The sequence below is a fragment of the Cylas formicarius genome, unplaced genomic scaffold (genome assembly GCF_029955315.1).
Source record: "Cylas formicarius isolate icCylForm1 unplaced genomic scaffold, icCylForm1.1 PGA_scaffold_5__7_contigs__length_24384050, whole genome shotgun sequence".
NCBI classification, from domain to species: Eukaryota; Metazoa; Arthropoda; class Insecta; order Coleoptera; family Brentidae; genus Cylas; species Cylas formicarius.
The window spans coordinates 6,501,407-6,526,778 of NW_026844341.1; the positions used below are offsets into that span (position 1 = coordinate 6,501,407).

Below are 25,372 nucleotides of genomic sequence, written 5' to 3' on the forward strand. Positions count from 1 at the left end.
GAGCCACGGTATATGGACGTAAAGACTGTTTTCAAATGAAGTATTTATTATATTTAAATGCCAAATGAATTTATGTATAAATATTTACGTAATAAAAAATATGAATGGATCAAATGTTTTTTTAATAAAACTCGCGGCTCTCACGATGAAGCAGTTTATTGCGGTCCTGCATAACCTATAAATCGACGCGCTCGCGCCTCCGGAGCGCTACAGCTCGATGCTGTTGACTGTATTGCTGATGATATCGCTCGATTCTTGCAACTGATTCTCGTCGATCACCAAGGGCGGCGCGAACCGGATAATATCCTCGTGCGTGTGTTTCGCTATCAGGCCAGCGTCCTTCATCTTCAGACACACGTCCCAAGCATCCGCGTAGTCTGAAAATCGACACACGGTCGCTTACATTGCGGAACATCCATGTTCTGATTTAACAGTTTGGGCATAATAAAATGGAAACACATTGACTGTGGAATAGTGAATAAATAAAAAAATAAAAAACTGAAATTCAAGTCACAACTTCAACTCTAGAAAATTTAACGAGACGATAAAAAATGGTCAAATTTCTAGCTTGTGGACATTTAAAGCAATAGTATTCCATTTTCCAATATGTAAAGGTAAGAAAAAGCATATAAATGCGAAATACTCTAAATAATCTAAAAAGCTATTTCAGGTGAAAATAAGACTTTTTCCCATAAACTTGATTTCGAAATACAGGGTGTCAAAGTTGATATAAAAAAATCGTTTTTTTATTATTTATTCGGAAATCTTTATTCTAATTTTGATTAAACTTGGCATGTTAATTTGCGGTAATAAAAGACTTCTTGTGCGCCACTGCTTTTTTTGTATGTTTAAGATTAGGCAATTAAAAATCTATTCTTTTGCCACTTAAGGTTTTTTTCGTAACCAGTTTTGTTTCTGAAAAGAAAAATAAAAACAATTTCCCTGTATCTTTCTGTACATAAAAATGCGAGCAATAATGTTTTTTTATCTTTATATCATGATATTTGGATGGCCTTATGGGACAACTTACTTATCGCAACATATTTTCTGCCTCCGGGACTAAATGGTTCAGCATTCGATAATTTTTTTGGGAAATGATTTTCAAGCAGTTTCAGATGAGATAAAGTAAACATATTACACTTTACTAGTTCAAAGATGGCTGCACGACAATTTTCTGAAAAGATGAATAGATGGTCGGCCTGCGGGCTCTCCTCATCTAAACCCTTTGGATTGTTTCGTATGGGCTACGATGAAAACGAAAGTTTATGAAGAGTCGATCAATGATGGAGGTACTCTACACCAGCGAAGTGTCGTGCAGCTATACAATCTGTCGTCCGTAGGTGCCAACTTTGTTTGATGTCATTTATTAACGCAAATTAGTATGCGAAGTTTAATCAAAATCAGAAAAAAGATTTTTAAATAATGAATGAAAAACCGATTTTTTTATAAAATCTTTGACACTTGTGTCTAGAACACAAATCAAGTAGGACACATGTTTATGAGAAAAGGCTTTTTACCTGTAAAACCGTGTATAACTTAAACATTAATACGACGAAAAACAATAAACATTTAACCTTTTTTTAGAAAAACCAACAAAAACATTAACTCAGTGTAACTCTTCGATAATTAAATATAATTAATTATGCTGATCTCATCGGACAAGTACACATCTAAAACACAACACACACAAACACACACACACACACACAACACAACTTGCAAGTTATTCAATAAAATTTATATATTTTATTTATATTTCATAAAATAAAATCATTTTAATGATTAGATTTATATATACAACACTTTTTAAGTTAAAAATTTATAATGAGTCATTGACGGAGCTAGATACAAAATTTTGCCAATAAATGTTTTTAACAAAGAACTCAAATTTTTGTTTTCTAAGAATCGGTTTTTAAGTGAAACCTGCCATTTGTTTTTGAAACTACTATATTCAGTTTTCCATTTTCCAAAACAAAAATATTTAGCCCCATGTCCAACATTTAACATTGACTCCATTGTTCCATCATGCGAAGTAATATGGGGTGTTATTTCTCCGCAAACTTTCGGGACATTTAGAATCATCTCTCTGAATCAACCAAATCTACCGAAACCCACTCACTTCTGTTGATGACGATAGCGTTGAGCAGACCCTTTCCTCGCACCTCGATGACTACCTTCTTGTTGAGGCGATCGCGAAGGTTCCGCCGAAAGATGTCGCCCATCTTCTTCGCGTTTTCCGCCACCTTTTCCTCCTCCAGCACCTCCAAAGCCGCGATCGCCACTTGCGATCCTAGAGGATTTCCACCGAACGTGGATCCGTGGGTACCGGGTTCGATGACCAGCATGACGTCGTCGTTGGCTAAGCACGCCGACACCGGATACACGCCGCCTCCCAGTGCCTTGCCCAACACCAAAATGTCGGGCTTCACGTCTTCGTAGTCGACTGCCAAACGTTTCCCGGTCCTGCCGAGGCCGGTTTGGATCTCGTCTGCGATCCAGAGCACGTTGTGTTTGTCGCACAGTCGGCGCACACCCTTCAAGTAGCCGTCGGCGGGAATCTTGATTCCGGCTTCGCCTTGAATGGGCTCCACCATGAAGGCGCACACCAATGGGTCGGAGAGAGCGGTCTGCGCGGAAAGAAACGTTCGACCTAGTGCGCAGCCGAACCTGTCACGCACTTACCTCGAGCGCCTGGAGGTCGTTGAATGGGACGCAGCTGAAGCCCGGCATGAACGGTCCGTAACCTTCGAAGCTCTGGGGATCGGTGGAGGCGGACACGGCCGCCAGCGATCGACCCCAGAAGTTGTCACTGCAGAAGATTATCTTCGCCTGGTTGTTGGGAATGTTCTTTTTACGGTAACCCCATTTTCGCGCCAGCTTGCACGCCGTGTCGTCCGCCTCGACGCCTTTTTTATAAATATGTTTTCTTATTGGTTTCAATTTGATTTAGGTTTTAGTATATAATTTTTATAAAAAATGAGGAAAGTTTACAAGAAAATATTGTTAAAATATTTTAATTTCAGATTTTGCTTTATATAAACTAATTTTAATAAGTTAGTCCGTTTGTGTTAATAGCATGCAGAGCTATGTCAAGAGAGCAAAAAATATGCACATTCGACTGAGCATAAATTAATCTTTATTAAATGAAAGAAATGAAATATGAAAGTCAAAATAAATTTTTTAAAATTATATCATCATATTATACAGGCCCAAAATTGCTAAAACTATCAAATATGTTTTTTTTTTTATGGAATCCCCTTTATGATATATCTTTAAGTCTACTGTCAAAATAAATATGAGTGAAACCATAATATTGACACTATTTATAAAACTTGCGGATTCCTCCTGCTTCGGTTGTTGTTGAATCGAACTTGCTGACTCGAAATCCGCTCTATACCCGCTTATATATGTTTGAGGAGGGCGGAGTTAAGAATTTTAGTTTTATTGAATAAAATTTTATGTCCGGTTTCATGATTGTGTTCAGCAACTGCCGATGAGTTTATTTGTCTTAATATTGATTTCTTCTTCTTAATTGGTTTTACAAATTTTGGAAACGTGAAAAAGTTGATTATACGGGCTTTGGCGGCAACTAATTTGGCATTGATGACATTCTCCTGGGATAAAAATCATATCTTGGAAAAATTTTGATTTGTACAAATTTCAGCAATTACAAAAAAGTAAAACAAAATGAGACAAAAGTGACAACCTAAATAAATTATCTGACATTTCTGAATAGCATAGCGAATAAAATTTTTATTTTGTGCACACCTCGGAAAACATCAAACACTAATACACCTCCTAATACGATTCGATGGGTTATTAAAAAGTACATTCCCTGGTAAATTCGAAAATTGAAATTAATGAAGTTATTGGCAATTAAAGTTCCTATTAAAATGAAATAAATTTTTGGACGCCCTGTAAGTTTATGCGAATTTTAACCAGGTTCAATTTATTTATAAATACTATCTCATCTGCACGAATTTTGACTATAATATACAAGCGGTTCCATAAAAAAAAACGCCGATGCCTTTAGCAATCTGTGTGGTAAGGAAGTAGAGTGTGCCCTATTTTTGATAATTTTACGGTTCATTTACGTTATTAATAAGGCTAGCGAATTGCGACTTTCGTGATCAACAGAAACGTCACAGCTCTCTTGGATTTTTATATATAGTGTGATATTGGACATTTTGCATTTCTAAACATTCTTTGCAGTTCGGATATGTGTGTGATCTTATCGAAAAGGTGAAAACGTAAAAAAAAAATACGTAACATCCAGTAGTGTTGTCAGTTTTCTTCTAAGACTCCCAAACTTTGATATATTAACTGTATTTTAATGGAACACCATTTTTGAATTTGTTACGAGCTTTTCAAAAATATATAACACGTCAGAGTCATTTCAAATACAACTTTGTTATGAGCGTTCCATGGAAAATACAGTTTTTTTACAGAAATAACTTAGCTGGATTAATAAGGGAGATACAAAGTACAACCATTTGAAACTTCTCAAACGAAGAAAGATGAATGGCTGTCGCCGTATGCTGCTCACCAGTATTCATCGGTAAGACCTTGTCGTAGCCGAACAGTTTGGTCACTTTTTCCGCGTACTCCCCCAGCACATCGTTGAAAAAGGCCCGCGATGTGTGATGTAGTATGCCGCTTTGCCGTCGTAACGTTTCTACTATTTTCGGATGGCAGTGGCCAAAGTTATTGGCCGAATAGCCGCTGAGGTAATCGAAGTAGCGTTTACCTTCCGCGTCCCACACGAAAACTCCTGAAATTATTCGTCTAAACAATCTAGATCGACATTCAAGCTATATGGAGACGTGTACTCCGCTATATACGTCAATTTTATGCTGTGGTATATGTTTTTAGAGTGCTGCAACCGGTATAAATTACCCAAAAACTTGTTTTAACAAGATTGCTTTTGAAAAATCGTCGCTGGGCGGGGTTTTTGTCCTTGAGGGACGCAATGTTTTTCTATCGTGCTCCTGCGGACCACTATGGAACTTTCGCAAAATCGATGTAATTTAATTGTGTATACACCCTGTATAAAGTGTCTTTCACATCTCGTCGAACTTCAATGTTACGGCAAACTTTGGTAAATATTAAAATTTGTACTGGTAATGGCGATTTAAAATAATATTTTTTGAAATACTCGCACACCCGGTATTATAGACGAAAACTCTCTTCGACACAGTTTACGATACTGTTCAAATCAAATTATCCCATCTCTAACGGTTATTCATGTATCGCCAATAATTTATTCTCAAAAACTTAAATTTTTAGGATATTTGACATTTCTTCAAACAATGTTCGAAATGGAGGTTATAGCATTGGATCTCCCACGTTTTATAGTCCAAGAATTTTTCCAATAGAGCACATGGTTTTCGAAAAAATAGTATCTTCCTGAAACTATGCAGTCCGCCGCAATAGTTAATGACGTTATTGCGTCTAAATTGGACGCGAAAAACAGCGATTTTCATATGTATTTTTTTCAAATATCTCGAGCGGCGTGTGTGATAGACGGTAAATAATTAATTCCCGAAAAGTAAAATTTTCACTGTATTTTAAATTTTTGTGCACAATTGAAAAAACCCTGTATATAATCGAAAAAATGCCTAAAATAAAAGTCATAGCCCCGGATCTCCCTCGTTTTTTGGTTCTAACATTTTGCAGATCGGTTGAATAGTTCTTTGAGAAAATCATGTTTTTCTGGAAGACAAAATAATCAAAGAAAAAATTTCTTTTTAAAATAATTGATAATATTTCATTTAAATTAATTTAAAGAATATAAATGTGGGTCCGAACTTCTACCTCTCTGCCAAATCTAAAGTCGCTAACTACAAATTAGCCTTTACTCACAGAAATGTGCTTGTGACCTTTTAAGAACGATACTGGTACTAAATAAAATTCTTGTTTTTTATTCTTCTGCTCATAAGAATAAGAATAATTGAATTTTAAATGAATTTGTTCAATATTTTTTCCGTTCACTGTACCTTTAACTTTTTAATTTAACAAAAGTTGAATTTATTGTATATATTTAATGTCCTTGTTTTTGAGAGTATGCCCCTAATGTTATGTCCTTTATACCTTCCGCACCCGAGTTTTATTGCCGTCGGCAGGTAACTTCCATAATTGGGGGAAAAGCCAGCACGATGAAGATAGACTATATATACCGTTCGCCGCAAACGTCTAAGAACAATGAACAACGAAACACTCCGTAGAAGTAGAACATATTACATTACTTTGATCACCAAAATAATTTAAGTAAAAAGGAAATTCAGTTGAAATACAATTTTATTCTCTAGTTGGTTATTTATGTTGTTTTGGCTCTATTTTCGACTTAGTTGCGACGAATATTACAATTATTGCACTAATTATTATTTGGACACAGTTCTATTCACAAAAATAAAACTGGCTAGGTTTATATTTATCTCTATTATTACAATTCGTCATTATAATACAACACCGCGTCGGAAGCGGAAGACTGTATCCCAGAATCTCCGCTCCGAGATCCGGACTATTTTGCGCTGCGGGGACGACAAAATAATCCAACGTCGGCGCCGACCGTAATTTCCCGGCCGTTCTAATGTCGTCCAAAATGTTATATTGGGGCGAGAAAAAGACGTCTTCCTCTCGGGCATCGAACTCCACCGAGTGCAGCGCCTTTAGGTCGTTCGCAATCCTTTCATATTTCTGCATCCTCCCTCTCTAAGTGACAGGCGGGTGTTGGATTTCAACTCCGAAGACCTGGTCCCGACTCTATTCTTCATCTCCTCGACTCGACGAATTTGCGCCCGGAGGTCTTCCTGAGCAGCCATATTTCTGAACGCAACTCCCTGAGCAGTTGATGTTCCCGTTTCGCCAGTTCTTGTCTGCACATTATCAAAATAGTCCCCCACGTCTTTGGCGACCGTCGTTGCCCGGCGACAAACTCGCGCTTTCATCCCTCGAACGTTCATCTTGGCCGATTCTAACCTGGCAGTCGCTCTTTCGCACTCGAAGAACAAAGAACACGCGAGATAGTTGGCCGATGAGGTCTGGAGAGTTTCCTGCTTGGTGGTTTCGCATGGTTTCTGCGGGATCGATCCAATTAGAACATTTTCCTACTCACAATTAGCATTTTTGTAATTAGCATTTGGGCTACTTGTTACTGCGCCCTGGTATCAGAAAGTAAGTTTGAAGGCAGTTGAAGAAGTTTCATTTTGAATGTCGGGCAACTATTAAGGCGTTTTTTTGTAGATGAAGATATCTACTAATAATCTAAAACCAGTCATTTTCGACGGTTTAAGTTCATTTTGTAGATATTATTTTTGTGGATGAAGCTACAATTTTCTCGAGAAAAAAATATTCATCCAAAAGACATTTTCAGGCAGTTCGTTAGTTCACATTCAACAAGCCTCATACCCTAACAAAAGAAGCTTATCGGGTCGTATGAGAAGTTTTAAATAATATTCAACATTCAAATTTTTAATTACTTCTTTTTGCATAAGTATCACTTCCAGTAATCATTTCTTTTATCTTATAGGACGTTGAAAAATTTACCCTAACTTTGAAAAATGATTTAATTTAAAATCGATAAAATCGATCTTTATTGATATTAGTAGAATTTAAAAAACTAAAAAAATAATAAATAAAATGAAAATTTTCAGGAGTTCTTTTGCTGATAAGTGAAGCTTGTTCAAACAGGCATTTTAGATGGTTTAAGATCATTTTGTAGATATTTTCCACTTTTACATGAAACCAGAAAGGCTATAACTTTTATTAATTATTAATAAACAAATAGTTGCCTACTTGCCATCATTTCCATAATCCTAAACCTAGTATCAGGTCTGATACCGAGAGGATCATGAAAATGTTTTCTATTTATTATTTCGCCCTCAAAAGGTTCATTAGAAGTTCGCTGGTTTAAAAATATATGGTAAAGTCTGTTCATAAATATAAGAAAGTGGCTAACTGATACGAATTAAGGAAAGACCCTAACAAACTGTTATTTATGTATGTATTTATGTTTAAATCTAAAGTAAAATTACAAATTATTTTGATTACCTACTTAAATTATTTAAAATTATTCACATAATATATCAGTATCACTATCGTTATCATCGCCTGTTCTAATTATTATTTGTTCTATATTATTTGCAATATGGATATACGATTGTTCTGTTTTTTCTATATGTTTAACAACATTTGTCCAACTTTGTGTAGGGATGTTAAAAACTTCGGTTTCTATAAGTTTGAGGACAATGGAGTTAACACGGGGAAAAACATTGTTACGACGAATGGCAGATTTCAGTTGGTGCCAAACATGTTCAATGGGATTAAATATACAGTGATAAGTTGGAAGCCTTAAAACTGTATGCCCTAGATTTTTTGCACAGACGTATTCCTTTTGTAGGTTCAAGCTTTGTAGAACCTCAATTAATTGCTTTTTGGTATATCTTAGTGAAAATAAATGTCGTTATTATACCTGTAGTTTTGGATTGTTGCATGAGGAAGGGGTTTTAGTCAACTGTCTATTGTGATAATTGTCCATTACAATTATGCTACAATATTGTAACTAGTTTGTTTTTAAGCCAACTTTCAAATAAATGTGTCTTCATGGTAATCCAGAGAAGAATCTTTAATATTTTCCGCAAACAGAAAAAGTCCATTTGGAATCGAACCATCTTTAGAGCTAGCACGCAAAATAGTTCTTTTAACTCTTTTTGATGGCGTGTTTGTGTTTGTTACACTTATCAGTTGAGTCAACCCAACCCTTTTCTGCCACATTTAACACCGGTTTCATCTTTTTCAAGCCTCCTAATTAAGATATCTAATGTAGGCACGCTTTGTTCCTCGTATAACTGGTAAATTTTACGCTGTATTATATCTTGATCACTTTCATCTACACTCGAGAAAATGTCAGCATCGCTTCTTTTTTTCATCGCTGAAATGGGATTATTCACAATTTTTAATACAGATGAAGTTGGAATTTTCGTCAATGTGGCCGTTTCTTCTAAAGATGCTTGCATGCTGGCATCACGTTCAATGAGAGTCAAATAAACATTGTTTATAACTTCCTTGGTCTCAATAGAATAGTGTTTTCTACATTTGGGCGGGAGCATCTCCTGAGATACACTAGACTCGCGCATATTTTGCATAATTCGCACACGATTCAACATGGTGTCGTTTAAAAGGTATAATACTTGTTTATTGTTTGTCATAGACTGGTAGGTAAAAACTAAACCTGTATAGTAGTATGTAAAATAGTAATAGTAATAGCACTTCCATTTTAATCGTTTAGTTTATGTGTATGAGAGGCAAAGTCTTATTTGTGTATTTTGAGTTTGAGTTCGCAATAATGCAAGTAAAAATGTCCTCTCATAGTGATGAGTGTAAAAATGACGGTGATAGTACGAAAAAGAAGAACAAAACCGAAAGGATGGTTGAATTTATATAAAAATTAAGACTACAGTCTCACGAAGAAGAGCCGCGACGAAACTGTAAAAGACTAAAATATTTTGGAAATATAACCAGTGCAGAAAGAAATCAAGTTTTATCATATTTTAATCGTTTGGGTTCAAACGACGAGCAAAATGCCTAAGCACAATTCCACGATGCTTATTTTGCTTATAAAATAAGACTTAAACGTGTGTTTTAAAGCAATCCAGTCAATTCACGGTTAAGTAACGGCAAAATGGAATACCTACAGAACAACTTAAAAGCTACAGGAACGTGTGGAAAAGACAAGCGAGGAATGTATGGTTCCACGCATAGGAAATTATGTCCAGAATCTTTGAAAGCTGTAAATTAACAATTCAAATTACTTTACATAAACGCAGGGCGCAAACGTTCCATGATTTTAAAATGGCTCCTCGTAAAAATGCAAAAAACGCGATTGGAACTACCAAAAAAATATTTAATTGCTAAACGTGACAACGAATGCGTATTAACTGAACAATTACAATAGTTTCAACAATCACGTGTTTATACGCATCCTCAAACAGTTGCAATTGCAAATGAAGTGTGGTCGTTCGTATTTTCATTTTATTACTAATTTTATGGATAACAAAGTAAAACATTTGCACATAATTTGCAATTCAACATGCGGTCAAAATGAAAATGATGTTTCGCTTTATGCATTATATGTAGTACACAAAACAAAATTTTCGGAATCAACCAGAATAACATTTCAGAATGCGATAAAAATTTGGGACGAGTGAATTTAAAACCCATATCGTTAATAAATGGGACCTTTTTATAAATGACAGGTAAGTCAAAAAAATGTCCCCTTTTATATGCACAAAATTAAACAAATAGAATCAATTCGGGAGCATCCAAGGCTTATCAAAACCCCCATTAGTGTAGTAAAGTCCAAAAAAACCTCAGCACTCATTACTCGAAGAGGAGTTTGGACTTCCACCACCTACATATACAAGTTCACACCCGGGGACGATTTGGAATACTCGCAAGTTGAAACGTTGCGTTTATAAAAAAAGTAAAAGTAATATATTATTATGCTTATCCTACTTTTCCTAGATATATTACCGATACCTGCCGCAAACTAAAAAATCTATGCGGCTAATAAAGTTTTGCAAACATGATGCTCAGTAGAATTTATTAGTATGTGATTGGGTTAAGAAAGCATTTTTTTTCTCTTCTTCTAACTTATAATATTACAAATGATTCACTTTTAGCCTTTCTGCAAGTTTGTGCAACCAATGGCCCACACTGGTGACTTATGGTCATTCCCTGTTTTTTTCGTTTTTTTTTTCTGCGTTTAAGAATATTTTTAAGATTTTTCGGTTGTCTTTAAAGATTTTACTCAAATAAGTTTGCGTACTTGGTAGAATGTACTTTAATTTCAGTAAATAAACATATATGTTGTTTCACTGATGCCTAATTTAAAGCTATAGAGCCATAAATGTTAAATATTCAATTTTCTCAAAATAAAGATAAGGTGATATTTCTTGCTTTTCTCCTTCACCCTTCATTTATTCTATAGTCAGACAGAACAAAATAGACTGTTCATCTTGCTTCCACTTATACTTCAAAATTTGTCTATCTGATCACGATTATATTACTTGGAAATAAGGGAAACGGATTAGTTGTACTTGGTATTTATTAATTTAACTAGTAGGCTGATACTCAGAAATGGATTCGTGTATTTTCTAGGCAATAATAGCTCAGGTTTTCATTAATGATATGCGAATATTTAAGCAGGTGAATCTACCAGAAAAAAATATGATAATTTGTTAAATATATCCGAAAACTCTGTCCACGTAATAAAATTAAAACAATACCAGAAAAATCGGAAAATAAAATAAAATAAAAGTAGTGTATTATGCAACAAGTGCGGTAAACGGCATTTGACTTACGAGTTTATTTGACACGACAGGAGCGAGTACTTAATAAACGAGTGACTTAAAAAGTTTACCAAATATGTTGCATACTGTACTTTTTCTACAACCATTAGTTTTTGGGTTAATTTTTGCCGAACAACACGAATACATTCTCGACATGATTTGGCAAATGTTAAAATTCAAGTGGTGCGGTAAAATCTCCGAAAAGATCCGATTGATCCCAAACCCGTGCGGTAATATTCCGGAAATGTCCGAAGGGGCTCGAATCCATAAGTCAAAGGTCAAGAAACTTAGGTTTAAAGTAACGCTTTCTGCAAGTTAAATGATTGAACTCCGGAAGACCGTTTTTTAAAAACTATTTATTTCTAATAATTACAAAATATTTAATGCATTAGCGAGAAGCTCTAACTCTGAAAAATACAATTTTACATATATTTATAACTTTATGCTGAAGCAAGATAAGCAGATTCGACATTCTGCGGCGTCGGCAGTTTCTGGGGGTGATGCATCTTGTAACTCCTCCCGTCAAAGATTCAACTTCACGGTCGGCGGGGAAGTTGAATATCTTGAAGTTCCATTTTCCCTCGCTAACTTCTCTCTTCTTTATTAGATGCGAACGGCATATTTTGCTAACGCAGCAAGCGGAGGCTTTGAAGTCGAGGAACATTATCGGTTCATAATAGGTAATCCATGCTGTTTTTTGATTCTTGGCGATCGTCTTTTAACTAATAATAACTTGACAAGTATTTGGTATGGTTAACAAGTATGTACCGAACAGATTTTGGCATTTAACGAGCTCTTCTTTAGGCAGTACAAACAACTATTGATCGGCTCCATCTAACTGCCGAATTTTAATTTCTGTTTGGTCACAATTGGCGGTGTCTTTAACGGAATCAAGCAGTTTGACAGTGCAGGGGCTACTCTAATCGATCTCTTCTATGTCAATGGCGTTACGTACATATAGTCGATTTATTACTTCATGGCACTCCTTTTCTGTGTTTGCGTAGTGCAATTTATTTTTTAAAAAAAATTTGTTACGCGGAATTACGGCCTTGAACTCTTTTTCAGAACAGGTATGGAGTATAAATGAAGAAAATTAAACTCGGCTTGATAACTAATTGGTATTTTTAAAATATAAGTCCTTTTGTTGTGAGTTCGGTAGTTCGGATTGGTCGATATCGGGTTGCGCTAACATTGAAATTTGATCGATGTTGTCATTTCCTTCCGTTAAGATGCGTTCACGAGTGGGTGTTGATAGGGATCAAGATTTTGACGCATATCATTAATATATTTACCTAGGTCAAAGAGAGTTCCGTTGTTTGTTACATTTACGTGTAATTCTATTCGCTATGACTTTGTGCGGCGTCGGCAGTTTCTGAGGGTGATGCGTCTTGTAACTTGCACTGTCGATCAGTGAATAATTAGGTATTTTACAGAAAGGAATAGAAAATAGTATATTATGCAAACGGCATTTCAATCAGTGTTTAATAAACGAGTGACTTTTTGTACGACCGTTAGTTTTTGGGAAATTTTCGCAAAACAACACGAATACACTGTCATGACCGTCATAATCGACAAACGTCACAATTCAAGGCGTGGGAAATATCTCCGAAAACATCCGATTGCCCCCAAACCTGTGCGGCAAAATTCCGGAAATGTGCGAGGTAGCTTGGATTCATAGGAAACGAAACTGACGTGGTAAAGTGACGCTTCCCGTACGCTAGATCTGTGTGTAATTAGGTATTTTTATAGACGGGAGAAGAAGAATATAATTTGCCGAGAGTAAACATACAAGTACACCTATATAGTTGGTATTTGCGATAAAACATTTTCAACAGAACCAAAATTTGAACTGCAACTACCAGAAAATGATTCTTCGTCAAAAGATGGTACCATTATATCAATTATTATCTTTTGTCCAGTTTCTTTTATTATATTTTTTGTATGTGTTATACAACTGATCCAACTTTCTTTGACAACTGTCTGAAAAGCTGTCTTAAAAACAGATAAGAGTATTATCGTGCCTTGTCTCACTTATTTTCATTCAAAAATATTTTGCACTGAGCCCACACCAATTCTTTGGTAAGTAGGCAATCTTAAAACTTCATGACCCGTTTCAGCAATTATTTCTTCTATAGCATAGAGCAACTCGCGTTTTAGATCATTTTCTGGGTAATTAATACGCTTACTGCGCAGCCAATTGATAATTTCTTCTTTTCTTGTTGATGCATTTGGTACAATTTCACTATGTTCTGAATGATATCGTGTCTTATCCATAATAATTTAAGACGGCCTTTCGAGTTTCGGCAGCAGTTCTTCAAAAATGCGACCCTGTTTTGTAGTGGAAACTATTGTAATTGGTGCTATCTCTGTCCAGTGTACGACACCGTAATAGACAAAGGTTGAATACTGGCAGGTATTGTACGACCAAAAATATAGTGCATTTATTGCTTTGACGTTTTAAGTATTTTACAGTATCTTAACCGCAGACCTTTGCAGGACCGTGGTAAAACCCATCCCCACAGATGTTTATTGTGCAGATTAAGCAGGTCTTGCCTGAGATGGACCCTAACGAATACTTGTAGAAGCTTGAAATTTTTATTTAAAACGTAAATGGACCGTTTTCATCTTGATGAAGCGTTGATGTTGCGGAGTATTTTCGTATTGTACTTAAGAGATTAATCTAAATTCCAGTGAGTTCGTATTTATGTGCCTGATTCTCGAGCTTTGACCTTGCGAGGCTGTTTTCACTGGATAGTTCAAATGGTAAGGGTAAGTTCCTGTACTCTATTTATCTTACAGGTAAGTTTGAAAATAATCATTTTTGTCTTGTGTGCCTGTCGATTAACAACATTATTCTTCTTGTATTTTTGGGTCTTCTACATTGTTCTTCGATTTATAAACGACAACAGATTTTTTTAAGGTTATAGATTATATTCGCGGTAGATAAAGGTACGTCATAAATATTTTTTAAAATCTTACAATTAAACATTTTTTGAAGGTTCCTGTTGTTTAACACTAAAAATGTGGAGACCGTGGAATGAATCAGATGTTCGTCAGCAAATAAGAAAAACGGATCTATTTGTTTTCGGATGCTAAACAAGTTGTTTTGACTGTTTACAATTTGGTAAGAAATTTTTTTATGTACTTGTTTCAAGAACTGCTCGGCGAAAAAGATTGAAAACATGCTTATATCTCGCCTGTTAGTGCTGGTAGATAAACTCCTAGGACAGTACTGGGATGGTGACAAGGGGCTGCAGTTTTGGAGTAACAAACAGTAGTAAACAGTAGGCAAAGGGTCGGTTGTAAAAGCACTATAATTCTGGTCGAAGTACAAATAGGTGGGTTTTCCATTCTTTGTATCGAGTGGAAGCAGATAATATACTGAGGCACCTTCTCTGTTGGTTTTATGACCGGCTATGCCATCGCATATCGTACCGACCATATTTACATTGACAGGAGAACGAACCCATGTCGTGTAGTCTGACGCCGGACGCAGAATTTGTTAAGGTTATTCGCTGCGTGTAATTGTTTTTTGTTATATTTTGTGTAAACAAATGTATAAATATCCCTGGATCTAGAGGATTACTCAATAATAGAGTAAAGTTTATTGTCCCAGTGGTTTCACAAGAGTTGTAAAGGTTATGTTGATAGTTTATTTATTATTATATATTATTTTTGAAAGATATATGCAACGGAATTGAATTAGGTGTTACAGGACGTTAAAAATAAACGAATATATTTAGATCATTTTAAATTGAAAAATCTCGATTTTCTTAAATGACACACATATCATTTTCTCTGAAAGATGGCAAAAAAACCTACAACTCTTATTAAGTGTGTCATAAGCCTATTTTTAATACTTTGCGATTTATTTTAACTTTTCTAATATTTACCCTTTTTCTATCTAAGAATATAACATTAGTTGACCATGACAAAATGACACTGTCGAATTTTTACCTGCAAACTGAGTAAAAATATTCATAAAATGTATTGTGGTATCAGTAAATTAACAAAAAGGAGGTGCGGCTTTGTTTTCTTTCCCGAAAGATATAAATCGGTAAGTAATAACATTTGCACTTCCATTTTTGTTTACATTTGGCCTATTCCTAATGTGATTTACAATTATTACTTTTTCAAGGAAATAAATAGATTAACTACTTCACACCTATTAATTATACTGTTAGTTTGTTTAATCTCCTCATAATAAACATCATAATATAATCAACATTTAATATCAATTATGTGTTTGAGTTTTGGATAGAAGCTTGTTGAAGAATTTCCCGATTATAAACTGTTCTCCCAGAGAAAGCATTAAAGAGCATCTTATCGGATTCGTATCATTACTTCCTTGGTGTTAGAATTTTTTCTCAGTGTATCGAATCGTTATACGAAATTATTTCTCTCAGTTATCCAAGGTACCGACAAGTTTTGTCACTTCTTTGTATATTCGTTTTTCTCTGTTACTTAATAACGTATTAGGTATACTTGGACCAGAAATATAGTGCTTTTACAACCGACCCCGTGATTGCCTTTGTCTAATGTTTATTACTCCCAAACCGCAGCCCTTTATAGAACACCTTGCCGAGGAGACCCTTACTCGTACCATTCAAGGACCGTCCTCGGAATTTATCTACCTACACTAACAAGCGGGATATAAGAATTTTTTAAATCTTTTTCGCCGAGTTATTCTTGAAACATGTACATAAAAAAATTAGCTCAAAGTAACAATTTTATTATTTCATTACTCCGCCACTAATCGTTCTCGATAAATATTTACTTCTTTTATTACCGTTTTTTCACAGTTAGGTCAGCTTTTTACTGATAGTTTAGCTACCTCTTGCTTACCATTTGAACTATATAGTGAAAACATCCTCGCAGGGTCAAATCTCGAAAATCAGATACATAAATACGTACTTACTGGAAGAATCACAGTGAAATACCTCCGTAATATATACGAACATATTGCAATTTATATTAAACTCTTAAGAACGATACATATCACTTCTAGTTAGTCGAAAATACCCCACGGCATCAATGCTTAATCAAATTTAAAACGGTCCATTTACGTTTCAAATAAAAATTTCAAGTTTCTACAAATATTCGTTACGGTCCATCTCAGGCAAGACCTGCTTGATCTGCACAATAAACATCTGTGGGGATGGGTTTTACCACGGTCCTGCAAAGGTCTGCGGTTAAGATACTGTAAAATACAAAACGTATTTGGTTCAAATCTTTTTAAAAAAGTAGATTTCGAAAGATTTTGACACGTTAACGCAGAAAATTTACCTTATTGAAATTTGAACTAAATGACACAAAAAATAAAAAATGCGGGTACAAAAAAATCTATTTGGACAGTTAAAATCCTTGGACATAAAAAGTTGTTGACTAAGTGCCTAACTAATCTAATTAACATCTTTGATTAGTTAGAAGAGACGATTATCAATTTATTTGTTTCTTTCCGAAGACACCTTACATGGCATTTTCCGTTATGAATTCATAATTCTGTATATCCTTATTTAGAGCATTTATACAGGGTGTCCTACTGTGAACTTCGTCGATCTAGATCTGGACATATTTTGAGAAAATACTGCCGTAAAAATACCGCCTCCACTCTTATACCGTAAAATCATTGGTTAAAAACGAGATTTTAAATCTCGAGCATGAGCATGTTGAATGGGCCTTCTCAAAATTAGAGACGGTCTTGAAAATGTGGCACTAAAATAATGCCGATACATCCGAATAAACCTGAAGTGGATGTCAGTTTTTTTATTTTCCCCGAAAATTTCTAGTTTTTTCAAATTTATTTTAATTGTCAACATGTAGTTCGGTCTGCAAACGTCATTTTTGACATTAAATGTAAAATATGTCTAGAATTTTCCGCGTACTGCAAAAAAACTATTCGATATATCGATGTGCGATTGTCCCCCACCATACTAGATAAACAATGTTACCGGTGGGACACCCTGTATATGTTGTTTAGGTTTGCCTATCTGGAGTCGATTCTGCTATTAATTAGAAAGTTTTTCGCAGGCCAGTGTTCAATACTGTGAAGTCTTTTCGAAATCAATAAATGTGTAGCGAAACACATTATGACAGGTACCGGTTTCTATATTTCTATTTGCTGCTGCGAGTTGAATTATAATTAGATAGAAGGCGTCCCCACGATTAAACTATTATCGTATCGAGCTACAGCGGGCAACGCCGACAAGGAGATAGTTGTGGGCCGTCATCTCACCCAATAGTTCTTATTTTTCTAGATCTCGTTTAATTTGAGAGAACCTGTGGCCTGTTATATCGCCGTATCGTGTCAATATACTTTACCGAACGTTTGCCAGATCGTTTGTTAAGATACAGCGTGCTAATTTAAAAAAAAAACGGTTTTGTGTGTCTCTGCTAATAGGCTACATGCCCGCAAAGAAGCTGATGGTGGTCATTTTTTGAATTAATTTTGTTATCATAGAATTCAAAAAATAAATGTAAAATACGTTTTGTCAATTTTACTAATTTTTGTTTCCTCAGAAACGAAACAAGATACCAAAACAACCCAAGAGTCAAAAAAGTTGTATTTTTAGTGGTTTATTCAAAGTAAATAACAAAAATTGCAAAAAAATCAGTGGAGTAGATGTTTTTGGCAATAATACTCGTTGAGATAACAATCGCAACGGCATTGGATTTCACAATTTTTATATGGTTAAAGCAAAATTGTCATTATAAATGACGTTGCCATATATCAACAAAATCGGGTAAAAAATATTGTAATAAATTCGGTTTTAGTTTTAATATTCAACACTGAGAATCTTGAAAACAACATTTTCGGAGCCACATTTATAAAAACTTTTCTTTATAATTTTTTTCGAACACTCTGTATAGTTTGTTGACGACTCAAACTAATCTATTAAATATATAGCACCTTGCGCGAAACCCGCGATAGCACTTCCAGCGCCCTAGGGTTTTGATAAAACTAAACTGCACAATTCTTTTCAAAAAGGTTTTTACTAACATTAGCTTAGTTCCAATATAATAAAAACATCCTCCCCGTACTATTATGTTTGATATCATGCCAGTGAATTAATTAAAATCTGTGATACAGGAAATTCAAAAGCGCCATAGACTCGAAGGGCGCCGATAATACAAGTATTACAAGTCAGACTGAAAGGATCTTAATATCGTTGTCTATAATCGAGATATATATTGGAAATATTGTATATAGTATTTTTCAAAGAAACTTCCACAGGCTACTGTAATACTTTTTATAAAACTTCTGGATTCCTCCTCCTGCAGTGACTGCTAACGTTTCGCCAATCATCCTGTTGGCTTCTTCAGAGCTTGACTGAAACGAGCTCGCACATGAGAGGCATAAACATCGTCTCGGATGACTGATTCCCACGGGCTGAGATAGAAAAAAAAAACTATCTCAGCTCGAATCACTGAACCCAGAATTAAAATACCTTACCTCTGCCCTTCTCTCTAATAATTTCCACATTAAAGATATTAAGCGTTTCATCACAAAATACACTTCACGAAAACCTTCCAATAGCAATGAAACCGAAAGCAATCCCACATTTGCCACTGTTGTCCTTCTTTACATTCAAAACATCACTGACCATATATTAAAAATTAAAGACACGGTGTTGTCGAAACAATTGTCATGTCAAAATAATTTTTTTATTAAAAGTTTTAAAGGAATATAAGGTCAAAACCAGATTTACTACTTGTCCAGAAATCACTCAACATCTTCGATCCGCCAAAGACAAAATTCCATTTGAGATGCCTGGAGTTTACAGCATTCCATGCATATGCGGCAAATAATACATTGGAATAAGCGGACGAAAAATATCAGGTATTCTCAATGAACATGAGAGCCTTAAGACTAAGACAGCAGTTGTAGAACACAATCACAAAACGGGACACAAAATTTTATTAGATAAAACTAAAATTCTTGCATGTAATCAATTCTTCTACCAACAAAAAATCCGAGAGTCTATAGAAATTTATAAGCAACCTACCAATCTTAATCACGACTCAAGTGTTTACCTGTCCCCAATATGGGAATCAGTCATCCGACATATTGTTTATGTCCCTCATTTAGCTCCGCCCCTTTCAACCAACATATAAGCAGGTACAGTGTAAAATTCGAGCCAGTTTCAGCCAAGCTCCGAAGAAGCCAACAGGATGATTCGCGAAACGTTAGCAAGTTCGAGTGAACAAAACCAACGCAGGAGGAATCCAGAAGTTTTATAAAAAGTAATGCATGTAGTATATAAATATGACTTTGACATGCAGCAATGAAGCAATAAAAACACTTTGAAGTAAATAAAAAAAAAGAAAAAAAGATTATCTTAAAATAGTATTTCAATCACACACAATAAAATCTAATTGCACGAAAACCTCCAACTGGCAAAGTATACTTAATTTTTTTTGTAGATCATCACGATCAAGTGGTCACATGACACTGTTGTCATGGCAACACCGCGTACAGTATTTTTGTTTATTTTAACACAGTTCCATTATACATCCCTTATAGAAAGAAAATTAATATGCTACGGCCATACCACGCTGATACACCAGATCCCGTCCGTCCCTCACTTGCGTGATTATATCAACACAATATCTGATAAATTCTTCCGAGTTCAAATTCATCAATCGCCTCTCACGACAGACATTACAAATAGACGACACATAGACGGACTAAACCAACACAAACTTATTTATCAACATCTTCCATTGTTCAACGAAGACATATAACGAACGCAAATCCCGCCTCAATTACTTCAAGCCAATAGGCAAACAAACAGCATTAAAAACATACATAGCGCGAAACCACAAAAAACTAAAATTTTTGTTCCTTTCACTTCGGCACGCCCAAAACGAAAATGCATGTTTCGCGCTGTACCATTCCCACCAACTTACTTAAGTACATACGCAAACACCTTCGACGATTTTTGGAATATAATAACACTATCAATTCTTCTAAAAAAGGTTTTTACTAAGACTAGTTTCCTTTCAATTGAATAAAAACATCCCCCCCCACCCAATGCTATCGTTGATATTATGTCGTAGCATTAATTGGAATTTCGATACAAGTAACCAAAACGCGCCATGGACCCGGAGGGCACTGTCAACCAAAAGACTTCAAGCCGGACCAAAGGGCCCCAACACTCGCCCGAACACGGCCGGACGACGCGGGTGTCGCGCCAGTCTATAGTTTATTTACGATATTATGTTGTATATGTTTATTGTATATAATGTAAATATGGCTTTGACGATATAGTAGACTGTAAATAAATAAAGACTGTTTGAAATGAGATCCCGTCCGATCTCTGAAGTTAAGCAGCGTCGGGCGCGGGGTTAGTACTTGGATGGGTGACCGCTTGGGAACACCGCGTGCCGTTATTTTATCATTTTTAATGCCAATTCTAATATATGTTCTTTAAAGAAATTAAATTTTACATGCAACGGCCATACTACGCTGATACACCAGATCCCGTCCGATCTCTGAAGTTAAGCAGCGTCGGGCGTGGTTAGTACTTGGATGGGTGACCGCTTGGGAACACCGCGTGCCGTTGTATTTTTTATCATTTTTAACGCCGGTTGTAGTATCTATTCCTTAAAGAAATTAAATTTTACGTACAACGCTTATACACCAGATCCGGTCGCACGTATTTTTTATTATTTAACGCCAGTTCTAGTATATACTTGTACTTTTTATCATTTTTGAAAATTCTCAATTCCATTCGGCGTCATCGAAGTCTCATAGGTAAATAAAAGGTTATTATCGTAGCACTGACCGCGGAACTACTTACCGTTAATTGCCGTTTAATAACCTTCACGCCCTGAAATTTGGTTAGATCACCAGGAAGCGGAGTTATCAACCCCGAATGGTGTGGGTAAACAAAATTGCATTTGGGTAAAACTTAAAAAAATTATCGCGGCTAGTTGTCTGCTTTATATAGATGGGAGAATATTGTTTAATTATTATTAACCGATATAATTCCTACTGAAATTATGTACAGGGTGGCCCGTTTAAGACGGGCTTATACCTAATCTCAAAACCTACGGGGGTTAAAAAAAAATTAAATATGAAAGCTGTTGTTTCAATTCTTTCTATTTTTGTTTTATTTTCCTAATGGTCACTTTTTTATATACACGCTGGTAAAACAAAATAACTTTTTTTTTAATTAGAACACCCTACATTTTATTGCATTTTTGGATAGTCCGTTCAACGATATATATGAGTATGGATCTGTGATGCACCGTTTCGAACTTGTTAGCGATCATCTGCAGAATTCGGGTTATGTTGAAACCATCACTGTTGGGTTGCTTACTAACTTTTTAAACTTTTTTCTATCTATTATTTTTACGAAAACAACGCTTTTATTTAGGCAACGATCAAATTCAAAATATTTTCATAAAATACGGGGTGTTGCCACGTTTCCCAAATCAAACTTTTTTCAATTTTCTTAAATGAGACACCCTGTATATTATTGGATTTTCGAATAACAACTTTAATAGCAATTTCAATTATATAACATAGTAGGGGGTCTGACTTACCGTTCTGGCTTAATTGGCAATTATTTTACAATAATACATAGATTCTTTAACATTCATAATTTAAGAATCTTGTAAATAAGGTCCTTAAATGGAAAAAATATAAGAAACCTGCCTGTTGAAAGACACACACAACATTGTTGATATTAATTTTGACCTAATCAGGACATATTGACGTAATCATCGCAGTAGCTTTCTGTAGTAGTTTTCTGTTGTGGTAATATCACTGACTTCCACCATTTTCTATTTATTTCATTAAGTTGCATTTTTGTTGAGTCTATTTTGTATAATGTATACGAAGGAGGAAAAAGTTGGCCTATTAGAAAGTTACATCGCCAATAACAAAATGCCGGCTCTTGCTCTCAGGCAATAGAGAGCCAAATAATGGGTATTTTTTTTCGATGTATAGAACTTTAGGTTGGCATTACTGTTCAAGATGGCGACCGATTTAACAAGTGGTTTGTTGTGCTCAGATGCAATTCATCATGAATAGACTCATGCCTGAACAACGCTTGCAAATAGTGCAATTTTATTTCGAAAATAATGGTTCTGTGCGGAATACATATCGCGCACTTCGTCTATTTTATCGTCGACAAAATCATCCATCAGAGCAGTTAACTCGATTAACCATGGAACGTTTTCGCACCACGTTTATTCTTATTGATAACTCGCATCCCCAGAGACGCCGTACGGTGCGTACAGAAGAAGCTATTGCTGCTGTAGGGCGTAGCATTGAGGAAGACCCGAATGAGTCCATCCGCCATCGAGCACAGGAATTGGAACTGCGTCCATCCACTTTATCCAACTCGTGCAAGAATTGAAGCCAAACGATCATCAAGTAAGGCGTAGATTCGTCGAATGGGCACAAAACGAGATTGCAGTTGCTCCCGAGTTTCATAAGCGAATTTTGTTTTGCGATGAAGCGCACTTCTGGTTGAATGGCTACGTCAACAAACCAAACTGCCGCATTTGGAGCGAAGCTAATCCTCAAGTGTATGTCGAATCACCGTTACATCCAGAAAAACTGACTGTTTGGTGCGCTTTATGGGCTGGTGGAATCATTGGTCCGTACTTCTTCAAAAACGATGATGGCCAGAACGTTACAGTCAATGGTGATCGGTATAGAGCTATGATTACTAACTCTTTCATTCCTGAATTGAATAAACATGATGTCCAGGAGATGTGGTTTCAACAAGACGGCGCAACATGTCACACAGCTCGTGCCACAATCGATTTATTGAAAGACACGTTTGGTGACCGCCTAATTTCACGTTTTGGACCTGTGAATTGGCCTTCAAGATCTTGTGATTTAACACCGCTAGACTACTTTCTGGGGGGCTACGTAAAGTCATTAGTCTATGCGGATAAGCCACAAACGCTTAACCATTTGGAAGACAACATTCGCCCTGTTATTGCCGATATACGGCCACAAATGTTGGAAAAATTCATCGAAAATTGGACGTCCAGATTGAACTACATCCGCGCCAGCCATAGCGGTCATATGCCAGAAATCATATTTAAAATGTAATGCCACAAGATTATCTTTCGGATAAATAAAATTCATGTCAATCGAATAATCTATCGTTGTTTTATTGCAACTTAAAGTTCTATACATTAGAAAAAAAAACACCCCTTACTAGCAGTTTAGAACAAATGGAACTGTTTAGTAAGAGTTGAACGGTTTTGGATGAAAATATGCAGCTAGATATTCTTCTGCATTTTTAAAATATTCCAGAGACCTCCACCCGCCTTGCCGCTTCAGATGTAGACGTAAGACGAACCACACTTCAAACATGTTTAAAAATTAACAGTCACTCACACCAGTACAAAAACTACAAGAAGCAGATTTTAACTTAAGACTCAAATTTTGCAATATAATGATGGATAAGCATATTTTAGATAACATATTTCAAAATATAATTTGGATCGATGAATCAATAGTTAAAACGTCTGCGGTGTTATAGAATAGAAAAAATACCCATTATTAGAATTCAGAAAATAAAAAATGTGTTTTTAAAGTAAACAAACAGTGGCGAAGATCCGTGAAAGTATGGTGCTCAATCTGGAAATGCAGAATAAGTTCAAAATGGTGCATCACAGACCCAAACTCGTATATATCGCTGAATTTGTCTTTGAAATGACTATCCAAAAATGCAATAAAATGTAAGCTGTTCTATTTAAGCAAATGTAAACTGTATATAAACAAGTGACGGTTAGGAAAATAAAACAAAAGGTAGTTTTAATAGAAACAACTTTTGAATTTAACTTTTTTGTAACCTCCGTAGGTTTCGAGATAAGGTATAGTCTCCTTTTAAAGGGATCAACCTTTGAAAAAGCGCATGTAAATTGATATACCAACATTAAAATTAAGTTTTATTTTTTTAACATAAAAAAAATTGTTGGTCAGAAAAAGCAGTACACGTGATTTTTTAAGAAGTATTATATATATATTGACCATTTCCCAAGAAAATTTGTTGTACCGCGGCTATTACGTACCTTCCCCGCGGCACAGCGCCACCGGCAGGGGGTGGTAGTTGTGGGCGGCATATTTCGATTCTTTTTCGATGATTTCCCGGGTGCTTTTCCATCTGCGAAATCCGTTGGACGCTGTTCTGGCCGCGAGAGCGCATTTAGACAGCATCGTTCACAGCGACACCGCGGCAGCACTTTGAGTCGAATCAATTTCAAACGATAACGTCCGATTATAAGGTTATCTCATTCGGTACCACTTATATCTCCGCTTTGATTATTTTCGTCATCTCCGGTCGCTATAGAGTTCGCGCTTTCAAATCTCCTCGTATCGCAACAATACGAACGCAACCACTCACGGCGACTCTACGCAATGTTTTCGTGATAAACTCGAGCGATTCGTCGATGTATTTCAGCCGACTTGGACTGGCGAGGCGAACCCACTGCCTATAGAAACCATATTTCAATTTATAATTACGCTTAAAATGATGTTTTCGCCTCGAAACTTGTTGACCTTATCGCCGATGCTGATATCGTCATGTCTCATTTAATGCAGTTATTGCCAAGGAGAGAATAATTATTGCCATATAATGGTGCCGCAACAATTATCATTGTTCGCGTCGAATTTAACCAAACGCCGATAATAACACAGGTCTACAGTGATTTTGATGTTTGAAAGCTGTTTGCTATTTATATATTTAGGGGGGGGCCATTTTTTGCTCTATCGAGTCATTTTTTTTATAGCGCACTATGTCTTAAAAATGTTATTTTATTAATATACCTTAGACAAGAATATGTTTGTTCCATGTTAGGCATGATTGTTAAATGAATTGATTTTTATGAAATTAAATATGATTTGGCAACACTGGATAATATTGGATTTCTTTGCAGAGCAGTTGGCTCAGAAGCAGAAGCGTCAATACCTGCTTATGCGCAGTGTGGTTGTATTGGTGGCTGTGCTACTGTGTTCGCGGCTGTTATCTTCGTCGCTGCGTATTTCTAGTTTT

At 35.8% G+C, this 25,372-nt stretch overlaps 1 protein-coding gene and 1 non-coding gene across 2 annotated transcripts; one reads left to right on the forward strand and one right to left on the reverse strand.

Annotated features, from left to right (window-relative positions):
• Positions 1-28: 28 nt before the first annotated feature.
• LOC132701777 (ornithine aminotransferase, mitochondrial) lies at positions 29-24,864 on the reverse strand. Its single transcript, XM_060669956.1, has 5 exons — positions 24,393-24,864; positions 4,547-4,771; positions 2,683-2,906; positions 2,120-2,627; positions 29-377 (listed from the first exon to the last, which is right to left on the reverse strand). The coding sequence occupies exons 1-5, from the start codon at positions 24,535-24,537 to the stop codon at positions 208-210; spliced, it is 1,272 nt and encodes a 423-aa protein (XP_060525939.1). The 5' UTR covers positions 24,538-24,864; the 3' UTR covers positions 29-207.
• LOC132702682 (5S ribosomal RNA) lies at positions 20,800-20,917 on the forward strand. The gene has a single exon (XR_009618924.1). It is a non-coding gene; the product is annotated as a 5S ribosomal RNA (ribosomal RNA).
• Positions 24,865-25,372: the final 508 nt, after the last annotated feature.